The sequence below is a fragment of the Myxine glutinosa genome, chromosome 1 (assembly GCF_964187855.1).
Source record: "Myxine glutinosa chromosome 1, kmMyxGlut1.1, whole genome shotgun sequence".
Taxonomy (NCBI): domain Eukaryota; kingdom Metazoa; phylum Chordata; class Myxini; order Myxiniformes; family Myxinidae; genus Myxine; species Myxine glutinosa.
This window is the reverse complement of record NC_136261.1, coordinates 272,663,011-272,675,186: the sequence shown is the minus strand read 5'-3', so window position 1 is coordinate 272,675,186 and position 12,176 is coordinate 272,663,011. Positions and strand designations below refer to the sequence as shown.

Genomic DNA, 12,176 nt, shown 5'->3' with positions numbered 1-12,176 from the left:
GAAAATTGAGATAAGAAAGAATAAATATTCGTGTTACAAGATGAATGCATTTACACTACCTTCCTCCATTAATCGTGCAGAAACTGATGCTTCTCCAGCTTTGTTCCGTGCAACACAAGAATACTCGCCGGCATCATCAGCAAATGTCATAGAAATTTCGAGGATACAGGTCCCAGTTTCCTTGTTGTAACGCACCTTGTATCTATAAATAAACAGGCAAAGCAAATGTGAATTTAACAACAGGACAAATCTGTAATTTTTTAATGTTATTTTGCTTATGTTTTGCAGATCCAGATGTCCATTAATGTGAAAAAGCTTTTTGAGCTATTTTTTGTATACTGTGCCAAGGCTCATAAAGGAGCTAAAATACAGAATGGATCAGGACGTAACAGAATAAAAATAACAAAAGAAAGACAGAGGGGTGGGTGGACACACCAACAGCAGTTGAGGTACAGAAAAGAGGGAAGAAAGGATAAGAAATCAGGGATGTGGAGAAGAATGAGGGCAACAAGAGGACACGGGGTGAACAAGTTAGTTAGAGCCATACCTGTTGATCTCACTCTTAAATTTGAGCACCTAAATGGAGGTTTATTCAATTTTATTTTACAAAATATATGGTGTGTTAAGCTGTTTATTCAACTTCCAAAATTATGATAGCAAATCAAACTTTCATTGTACTCGCATATGCTATTCAATGTTGCTTTTCAAAATTCAATGTGCTTTCGTTAAATAGAGGTGTGTTATTAAATTAATACAAATTACTTTTACCTGTATCCTGTCGTAAGAGGTACACCAGCTTTTTTCCAGTATATGTGAGGTTTTGGAGTTCCACGCACAAGACATTCAAAAATGACCCTGCCTCCCTCAACCAACAGGTGAGACTCTGGTTTTTCCAAGAAGACAGGTGCTTGCTCTCCTCCCATCTCGGTGTCTGTTAAGCTGCTCTCAGACTCTGTACCTTCTCTGTAAAAAAAAAGGAGTTAGCCATTCATTTCAGTTCTACTGTATTTACAACTTGTGAAAGAAAATTATTGCAAAAATTTCATGCATATTTCCATAAAGTAATTATTGAATCGCAAACAAATTTTCATTGTCTTTGCACTTTTGCTTCTCTTCAAGCACAAATCATTAGAGAAATGAATAATTTCAGTTCCATTTAAAGCTGTGATTTACTGTTTGGAGTGATCTAATAACTGAAATGTTGAACTTTGTCTGATTCGTTTTAGCCATTTATCGTTAAACTGGTGCTTGAGAATCACCATACAGTGATGCACATCTTTATAGCTATTAATTTCTGTCTGTAGTGAAGTTACTCCTCACATTTAAGTGATTATTCTCATTCCAGCAAAATATGACAATTTTTATTTGGATTATCTATGGATTTAAAAACAAGTCTCTTTGTTATTTGTTTGTGTGACCATTGACACTCACAATTTCACTTCTGCCACAACTCTGTGTATCACAGCCTTCTCTGCTTCACGCATCACAAGCTCTTCTGAAACTGCAAGAAAAGGATGAAGGATGTTTTGAAATGATGCCTTAAAGACATATTCGTATGCTTTAACCATAGGAGCAATAGCCCTGGCACGTACCAGGCAGAGTAAACAGTATACTGCACCGACTAAATGTATTTTAAACCAATTTCAATGATTGCTAGAATACGTGGCATCATGTAGAATCATACTAACATAATCATAAGACTTTAAACAAACAAACAAAAAAAAATACCTATTTTGGGCAACCCCCCCCAACCACCCATCCCCCCACCCCATATACCTCCTCAGACCCCAATTTTTCTCATGCTTTGAACAAACGTTGGCACATCACGGGTGAATAAGGTTGGAGTGAAGTTTCATTGAAATTGTGTATGCAGTTTCAGAGAAAAGAGCAAATTCCTACTTTGGGGAAGGGGGGCAACATTCCCTCCCCCCTGTAATACCGCCTTACACCCCGATTTTTTTAATGCCGGCAACAAACGTTGGTACATCACGGCTGGTAAATGGAACGTTGTGGTCAAGTTTCATCGGAATTGTATGTGCAGTTAATTAGAAGAAAGCAAATACCTATTTTGGGGGGCAACACCCAGTAGACCCCTCATGGCCCGATATTGTTAATGCCGTCAACAAACTTTGGTACTACATGGGTAATTAAGGTTGTGGTCAAGTTTCATCGAAATTGTGTGTGTAGTTTCAGAGAAGAAAACAAATACCTATTTTGGGGGGGTCAAACCTGGACACACTTTAACCCATCATAGACCCCTTTGATTTCGATTTTCTTAGTGCCATGAACAAACTTCAGTACATCATGAGTGATGACGGTTGTGGTCAAGTTTCATCAAAATAGTATATGTAGTTTCAGAGGAAAAAGCTAATTCCTATTTTGGGGGGTCAAACCTGGATCCACTTTGACTCCTGGTGGACCCCCTTAGACCTCGACTTTTTAAATGCCGTGAACAACCTTTAGTCACAACATAACAAATATAATTTGTGCCAAGTTTGGTCGCAATCCCATCAACGGTTTCGGTGAAGAAGTTTCAAGTGTTTACGGACGGACGGACCACTCGCCATCGCATCGCATCAGAACTTCGTTCCAGGTGAGCTAAAAATGTATCCTTTGTCAAGACCAGGAGAACTAATTTATCGACCAATGTGTGAGCAAACACACAAAAAAACTTATTGCAGAATATAGAAGTAACAATCTATTGAATTAGCAGGACATCTCCAAAACTGTTGAAAGTTGTTTACAATATTGCCTGCACAGCAGTGTTGCATCAGGCATGGTGAAAAGTTGAAAGAAAATAATGAATAAACACATAAATTTAACAAGTTGCTGAATGTGCAATTGTATTAGATTGATAAATACATCTCTGATCATATGGAATGATGAGTGAAAACAAGAAATAATGCATCTCAGAGAATACTTAATGCAATGATAGATCTTTGTTAAATGCACAGTGGGACACATAAAGCCAAGAGTAAAGCATGACTAACCTTGAACAATTAGTTGGCAGGACGTGGAGACAGAACCAGCTGCGTTGGTGGCTGTGCAGGTAAAACGGCCACTGTCTTCAAAAAATGCTTCTCGGATCGTTAAACTTGCCACCCCCTCCTCGACAGCCGTGCGGAAATCAGCAGAGCTGTCAATACGGTATTCCTCACGATACCATGTGATAGTCGGTGATGGCACACCAGTGAAATGGCATTCCAGGCAGACAGATTGTCCTTCAATGACCTTTACATCCCGCAAAGCCTGCAAAAAGTGTTTAAAATGTTTTCCTAGAGCTTGGTTTATATGTCATATTAAATTAGCCACTTTGGATTGGTCAAAATAAAAATGTCCCTATAATAGATATACATATATGCAATTGTATTCAAAAAGAGTGCATATTCAAATAAAAACTAATTTTCACATTCAACTGCAAACAAAACTTGATTTAATTAATGGTTTTTATTTGAGAGCTGCAGTTTCATATAAATTCCATCCATCCAAAAATAAAACAAAGAAAGGTATATAAAAGAATGATTGAAATGTTTCAAATGATGAAAATTACATGGTATTCGGAATTCAGATTTGAGGGATAACTTAGGTCGTTGCAGATCAAAGACTCGGGTGTGCAGCACTTACAGATGTGATGCTCGGAGGAGTGACTGCTGTCTCTTTCGGTACAGTACCCTAGAGAAAAAATGTTTGTATAATTTCATTGAATCCTCATGTACTCAAACCTATAACTAGCATTTTTACAGTTGCACACCTAAGCAGCTAAGTTGGAGAGGCAATTAAGAGTAGTGACCCTATCCCCTATCCCCTTCATATCTCTTATCACCCCTATCATTCCTATTTTAGGGAAGACTGAAATAAATACACCATTAATCAGAAAATGCAAATTCAGCAATTGTTTTTACATGAATGTCTGTGGTGGCAGACATTTATTATGCTTTTGGGGATCTGTGATTGGTTTTGAAATGTCACATAGTCTTCATAGTAAACATTCAACCCACAAGGCAAGGCATGGATTCTTCCATATAAGTTACTCGCAAGTTAACCAAGTTGCAATGACTGTCTCATAGTGCATTTTTTTCTTATATGTGTGTAAAGAAAAACAATTGATCCGAGGTGGTAAATATGGTTTTTTGAAAATTTGGGCTTAGTTTCCCTTTAAAGGAAGAGATATCAGTTGGTAACATGCTTTTCTCGAGACTCTCTGGTACAGAATTTGTTCACCACTGAAAATTGAATCCTACAGTGTTCTGCTTGGATAAAATAAACAGTCCTGATTGTAAATAAACGATTTTACCAATGTGTGAAATGAAGACAAATTAGACTTGCATATATTAGTCTCTTTGTCCTTTGGCATCATACAGTGAATAAGCTCATAAAGTCAACAACTCAATGATATTGTTTGTGTGTGACAGCCTAATCCAGTTTTTGCCGTTTATGGAGTATATTTTGTTGTAGCTCTGACATATTATTTGGCAGAGTTCAGATTTTCCACAGCTATGGATCCATGTTCAAAGATGTTTAATGACATGTTCCATGTCAGGTCTCTGTGTTGCACAGGGAAGAATATGCAGCCCATTCCATATATTCCAGACAGAGGGTGGTGCTGAGAGTATGGCATGTGGCACCATATTCCTGTTGGTTGTTATCTCCATTTGAGGGTTTTAGAAGGTGGAAGATCTCAAAACCTCCACCTCCTTTTTTGGTAAAGGATCATTATTCATGATCCAGATTGTGAAAATTCGTTCTTATAGGTTCGTTCAAGGGCTTTTTAGAATCCCCATTGAACCTCTGACAGCCTCCACTTGTAGCTCATTTGTAGTGATATTCTCTGGAATGTTTTTTAAGGGCCCAGTAAGGTGGTTGGAGGTTATGTTTTTATCCTTGTCTGTTTGGCTGTCTGTGAACAGGATATCTCAAAAAGTTGGACACGGATTCGGAAGAAATTTGGTGTACAGGTTGGGTGTGTGACAAGAACAAATTGATTAGATTTTGGTGAAGATCCAGATCTAGTTTGAGATACTGGAGTATTTTTTTTAAAGGGATCCTTCACCATTGAGAGATTGTGCCCAAAACGATATACAGATTAATATCTCAAAAAGGTGTGGATAGTATATGATAATAATAGGCAGATAAGATGGATATTTTTTTTTTTGAACGCAAGATCGAGCCTCATGAAAGAGCTAACATTAATAACAAAGAAAACAACGGACACATAAAACATATAATAAGGGGAGCGGTAGACAAGATGGGGAGAGAGAGGGGCGGAAGCACACAAGCAAAACATTTGAGAGCAGGGACATCGGGAGATCTGTGGAAGGGAGAGGGCTTGGGAGGAGGAGGCATGGGGTGGGAAGGGGAGGGGGTGGGAGAAGTATAAAACACATGGACACTGCGAGGACTTCCAGGAAAGAAGTTGTTATTTCAGAAAAGTGGATCTGGGGTGAATTAACGGGGGTAGAAAAGATCAAGGTTTTGGATGGGGGAAGATAAGATATGGTGGTGAACAGCTGTTTTAAAGTCCTGGAGGGAGGAGTGGGATTGAAGAGAGTGAGGGAGTTTGTTCCAGAGACGGGAGTAAAGAGGAATGAAAGAGTGAAGGTGAGCAGAGAGTCTTGATTTTGGCAATTTCACCAGAAGAGGGTTGCTGGCAGATCTTGTTCGACCTGTAGGAATATTTGGGGGACAGAGCACAGATAGAGCTGGGGGAGCTAGGCTGGAAAGGAGTCGGTAGAAGACAGAAAGACTGTCTACCTGCCTTCGGTGAGTGAGTGAAAGGCCCTCGCAATCACCTTCATCGTGGGAGATTCCAATGATTCTGAAAGCTTTGGTTTCAACAATGTGAAGCCAGGCTGGGTGTGAGGCAGTAGCACCAGCGCAGAGGGGAGAGCAGTATTCCATTGCGCTGCAGATGAAAGCCTTGTAAGTGGTGAGGAGCTCAGGTGTGCCAACGAAGGACTTCGCACAACGGAGGATGCTCAGACAGAAACTGGCTTTGGAGGCCAGCTTGGAAATGTGGTTTTCCCAGGAAAGATCATGGCAAATAATAAGACCCAAAAGCTTGAGTGACAGAACTTCTTGGAGAGGATTGTTGAGAAAGTGGATGGGAGGGTTGTCCAGTTGGTCTTTTCGGAGAGACATAATAAGAGTATGAGATTTGTCAGGATTGAAAGACATGTTCCACATGTTTGACCAGTCTGTGATTTTGTCCAGGTCTGCAGAGACTGAGGAGGCTGCAGACTGCTGATCTAATGGATGAGGAATGAGGCAGAGAGTGGAGTCATCAGCAAAGAGATAGAGAGGATTTTCCAGAGAGTCAGAGAGATCATTGATGAAGAGCAGAAATAGCACAGGGCCCAGAACACTACCTTAGGGAACTCCAGCCAAAACAGGCAGGGGAGAGGAGAGAAATCCATTCAGGGCCACACGTTGCCTACGACCAGAGAGGAAGTCTGCAAGCCATTCGTGGAGATTTCCATGGATACCATAGGAGGAGAGTTTGGTGACAGAGCGGGGTGTCAGACCATATCAAAGGCACGTGATATGTCAAGGGAGACAGCTCTGATTTCCTGTCCTGCATTGAGGACCTCCATCCATTGTTGAGCCAGCAGAAGCAGCATGTCCAGAGTAGAGTAACCTGGTCTGAAACCAAATTGATGATCAGAGATCAAGCCATTGGAGAAGAGGAAGGATTTGATATCCGAAGCAATGATTGATTCCATGACTTTGCTGATAATTGGGAGCAGGCTGATTGGTCTGTTGTTGCAAGGATCTGTTTTTGCACATTTTTTGTGTAAAGCGGTAATGTTGGCTGATTTCCAAGCTGATGGCAGATGACCTTGAGCAAAAGGGAGGGTGAAGAGAATCAAGAGAGGGTGTGAAAGAGCGGCAGAGCAGGATTTTAGGACCTGTGGGGTGATGCCGTCTGGTCCAGTTGCTGAATCAGAGTCGAGGTTTGACAAAAACTTCTCCACCTTGTCAGGAGAGGACACAGAGTCCAGGAGCAGGTGGGTACAACTGGGTAAGGTGGGAACAGAGAGAGATGGGTTTGGGACACAAGATTTTGAGCCAAACACAGAGTTGAGGCATTCGGCTTTGTCACGTGCGATGTCAACTGTGTAGCCATTTGAGGTAAGGGAGGAGATGGAGGGGGAACAAACACCAATAACGGATTTGACCAGATGCCACCAGGATTTGGAGGAACGAGACAGGTTTGAGAGTTCATTCTTGAGTGTGGAGAGATAGTGCTTCCTGGCACTCCTGAGGGTAGACACACACTTGTTCCGAGCTTGGTGGAAGGAACTGAGATTGCCTTCAGTTGGATTAGCCTTCCAAGAGGCAAAGGCAAGTTGTTTCATGGCAACTGCCTCACCACAAGCTTCAGTGTACCATGGATGGGAGGAAGGGTAAGACAACTGAAGTTGAGATGGGATAAATATGTGCATGAGAGAGAGAGCAGTTTACTTTGGAAGAATTCCCAGGAAGAGTTGATGTCAGAGGCAGTAGAGATGGGAGACCAGTCCAGATGATTGATGGCTGCGTGAAGACCGTGCCAGTCGGCCTGAGTGAAAGGCCAGACTCGTCGATGCTGAGGAGGCTCTCTGAGAATGGCCAGAGAGATATCCACTTCAACAAGCACATGATCAGAAGAACCGATTGGAGCAGAAGAAGAGCAGCAGACATTTGCAGGGAAGTTTGTCATAACTAAGTCTCGAAGAGAAGATAGTCGGTTCACTCCATTGACTGAGATCCGGGTGGGGAAATTGATAGATAGTGTCAGTCCCAATGAGTCGCAGAAGTCCTTTGCTGAGGTGCCATGGCTGGTGAGAGAGGAACCCACACCCAGCCAGCTGGCATGATGACAGTTGAAGTCGTAACATATGAGGAAGAGAGAGTTGGGATGAGCGGATAGAAGTTGGTCCATGTTGTCAGACAGCGAAATGTAAATGGAGTCATCACTGTTTGGAGGACGGTACAGAACACATGTGAACAAAAGGTGGGAGCAGAGAGGAAGCCGTAGCCAGAGGTACTCCTGGGTGTGGGGTGGAGAAAGGGCAGTGGAACTTGGAAGGAGAGTGAGGAAGAGAGTTTTTGATAAAGATAGCAACCCCACCACCAGGACGAGGCTCAGGTCTATCATACCGGAGGAGGGAGTAACCAGGAAGAAATATTAAGGAATCAGAGACATCTTGAAGGAGGAAAGTTTCTGTTAAGCAGATTTAGTTAAGCAGATTTCTGTTAAGCAGGTTAGGTGACAAAAACAAGCTGATTCGATGTTTGTTCAGGTCCGATTCAGATCCAGTCTATCAGTGGGATACAAAACGTAAACTATTCAGCTTGGCGGAGGTATGTGCTCTACCAAGTGCCGTTATCATGCTGTTAATATATTTATTCAGCTGGTTCTGCAATTATTCTAAGGTGTCACTTCTTACGACACCAGCAAGGTTGTTCCAATTGGGTATGGGACGTTGAACAAAGGCAAATTTGTCGATGTAACTCCTTGGTTGATATTGTAGTGTTGAAGGCTCATATTATAACGTTTCCAAGTTCATGTTTTTTAAATCTCTGCCATCGAAGGTTATGCTTTTACTCCTGTCTGTTTGTCTGTGAGCAGGATATCTCAAAAAGTTGTATACGGATTCGGACTAAATTTGGTGGGCAGATTGGGTGTGTGACAAGGACGAATTGATTAGATTTTAATTAAGATCCAGATATGGATTCAGATATGAGTATTTATTTTTAAAATTTTAAAGTGATTCTTCACCATTGAGAGATAGGGCCAAAAACGATATGTAGTGCGGTATCTAAAAAAGCAGTGAACTGATTGTGATAAAACTTGGTGGATGAGGAGTAGGTGACACGAATTGCAAGTAGAGCGACCTGCTTTGTGATGCTTCAAAGGCGGTGTATAATCCAGATATACTGGACAACTTTAATACATTAACAATCACCCACATTCTAGAATGATGTTGTTTTGTTGTATTTATAGTTCGTCTGTTTCCTGTTTCCATCTGACCACATAATTGTCCATTGTCTTGTCTACCAATGCCTTTGTAAAAAAATATGTAATGTAAAATACAATGATGCCTACTAATGTGTTCTATATGTGATACATGAACAAACTCCACCATTACTCTCGTGAGAAAAAGTGTCCTATTCTCACACTTATCAAATTATTCTCTAACTCCACTGAGACCTCTTTTCCTTCCGGGTTTTTATGTGACTGTCTACCAATATTAAAATGTCAAAAGCGATGTTTATTCATGCTTCAAGTCCTGTTCTACACAATTTATTTTCCCAAGTCTATCTGTATTCCATCTAATCTTATGCAGTGAATGCCAGATTTTTTTTCCTCCCCTAAATTTCAATGGTATGCAAAATAAACGATAGAAATTGGAAGCACCCACACACAAAGGTGCAGATTCTACATCTCAAAATGATTTAAAGTATTTGTATCACGATACAAAAACATGAAAACCTTACCTCAACTTGTAAGCTTATGGTAGCAGTGGGAGCAGGTAACACTGTCGTAGAAATGACCCTCTCTTCATGAGCCAAAGTGTAAAATGGAGCGGGACTTGGGGCCAAAGGAGTTATTCCACGAGGCTCAGATGGTGGTCGTGGTGATGGGGCTTTAACAGATCGAATCACTTTGATGGGTGCTGTACTGAGTGCAAACTCCTTTTGCAAGGAAGCCATTGCTGATCCAGACAGCTTGGTGGCCTAAAACAAAAACAAAAAACAAGACCAAAAGTCTAACAGCAGCGTAGCCGGGCTTGTTTGATACTTTAGTTGAAGAGGATAGTACGACTTGGGTGGAGATACCAGTTAGCAAATAATGCAAGTATTAATTAATTTTTTTTGAAGTACTGGAAGTCTCTAAAAGCTGTCTATCACCAAGGAAGTGAAGAGATTGCATTGAGACACTGGTTTATTCTATATATTTCAAGTCATCCATGAACCAATCATACACCGCTTCGATCCAGTGACGTTGCAGTCACGACAAAGGGATTACAGTGTTACGATTATATTTACTATATCATTATTATTAACGTTATTATTATTATTACGAAAAGAATACTACTGTATTAAGAAACCTGGGTTAATTTGTCCGAAGTGGCCTGAAGGTGAGGCATGAAGACATGAAGCCTAAGGCCTATATGTACTGGGTTGTTGGAAGACCTGTAACGCCTTTGCTTTTGATATTTGATTGTCATTTTAACAATCAGTTTGTTTGTGTTTCACACTGAATGAAAAACGTAAAGGTAGAGCATGGTGATTGTGATATATGACAGGTTCAATGATATGTTCGGTCTGAACGGCAGAGATATGAAATTGGCGGTGTGTGCAGTCAGCCGTCGTAATGACATCACAGACGTAATCACATCACTTCACCCCTGTCATGTGACCAGATCCTCAGCTATGATTGGTGTATGATTGTGAGGGACATACATACACACATACAGTACATACGGACAAACAAACACTGTTCTAGATGGATTTGTCCTATGAGCTACGCCAAAAAAATCATCAAATTGATCCTGTTACACTGAAACCAAAAACAGTATGGCCAAATTACACCTTGTCAAAAAAGGCCAATCTATAGCAAGGATAAATCTTCGGGGAAAATTATATATAACAACGATTATGATTCACACAAACACATCTCCCAACTGCGAACACCCTCAAGTTCCCTCGACTCCCCCACATCCCACCAAATAATTTTGCATATATAATAAATAGATGCTTCTTAATAACTTCAAAGAACAGCTAAACTGAAATATCTTTGAGAATTTATAGATTTGATTGATGTCAAATTTTTATATTAATTCGCTGTAATTATCACAATGATAAATATTCAGGCTCCACTATAAATAAGCCTAACATCGACGGTCCAAACCCTGGCAGTCATACGAAACACTTAAAAATGGTACGTGTCGCTTCCTTGCTTGACACTGAGCATTTAAAAAGGATAGATCACGGTCAAACAACAATAGGTTGGCAACCATTGTGCAGACTTGATAGCCTGAATGCCCTCCTGCATTGAAGTTGCTTATAAGAGAACTGATAATAATAATAATAATAATAATAATAACAATAACAATAATAATACCAGCATTAACTTAAGGCTCATCGAGGAGCTTGTACAGAGTGGCCACAAAGTCCCGATGCATAATAGTGTGTCCTCTGTTATTATTATTTTTTTCCAGGTTTTCCAGGTTGATCAGTTTGGTTGGACAGCCAGCTCTAGGAAGAGTCTGGGTAGTTCCATAATCTTTCAATTTCCTAATGATGGAACTCACTGTGCTCTTGGGAACTTTAAACACTAGAAATTATTTTATGCCCTCCCCCAAACCTATGCTTCCTCACAATTATATCTCAAGAGTTCTACGGACAGTTCCTTTGAGTTAATGGTCGAGTTTCTGCTCTGACATGCACTGTCAACTGTGGGACTTCATATAGAAAGGTGGGTTTCTATCTAAATGATGTCCAATCAATTGAATTGGCCACAGGTGGATTCCAATCAAGTTGTAAAGACATCTCAACGATGATCAATGGAAATTAGATGCACCTGAGCTCAATTTGGAGTGTCATAGCAAAGGGGTTAAATACTTATTGACTCCAGACATTTGAGCTTTTCATATTTAATTATTTTGTAAAAATTTCAAAAATAAAAATTCCATTTTGACATTATGGGGTATTATGTGTAGATCAGTGACAAAAAAAATCTCAATTTAATCCATTTTGAATTCAGGCTGTAGCACAACAAAATGTGAAAAGGTCAAGGGGTGTGAATACTTTCTGAATGCACTGTATAGAGTATTTAGTGGAGTATCATACAAAGAGTTAATTTTGATAAAATGACTATAAGAACTGTTCACAAATGTTTGTTTCAGGAAATTATTTTGCACCAAGTCTCATTCAAAAAATGTATCTAGGAGGTCCATTCCAATCGAAAATTGGAATTGGGCACATTCCAGTCGGTCGGCACATTCCTATTGATTAAAATCTTCCACAAATTCTGATTTTGATGTTCCATACTCTGTTAAGAGTGTCGGTGCTGACAAATCAGTTTCTTGGCAAGGGTTATACTAGGTGGATAGCCGTTGCCTTCCCAGCAGTAGTTAGGGCATGTCGCCATGATGCCGGTAATAGCTCACCTACTCTTCACAAAGGAC

General features: G+C 40.4%; 1 protein-coding gene across 1 annotated transcript in view; it reads right to left on the bottom strand.

The window, feature by feature from the left end:
- The window catches only part of TTN (titin), a 501,281-nt gene that overhangs the window by 470,220 nt on the left and 18,885 nt on the right, over nt 1-12,176 (bottom strand). The window contains exons 11-16 of the mRNA XM_078776713.1: nt 9,481-9,720; nt 3,625-3,672; nt 2,991-3,249; nt 1,432-1,501; nt 769-963; nt 60-202 (exon numbers count right to left, since the gene is read on the bottom strand). Of these exons, the coding sequence (XP_078632839.1) occupies nt 60-202; nt 769-963; nt 1,432-1,501; nt 2,991-3,249; nt 3,625-3,672; nt 9,481-9,720 (955 nt within the window). The remainder of the gene's footprint in view (nt 1-59; nt 203-768; nt 964-1,431; nt 1,502-2,990; nt 3,250-3,624; nt 3,673-9,480; nt 9,721-12,176) is intronic.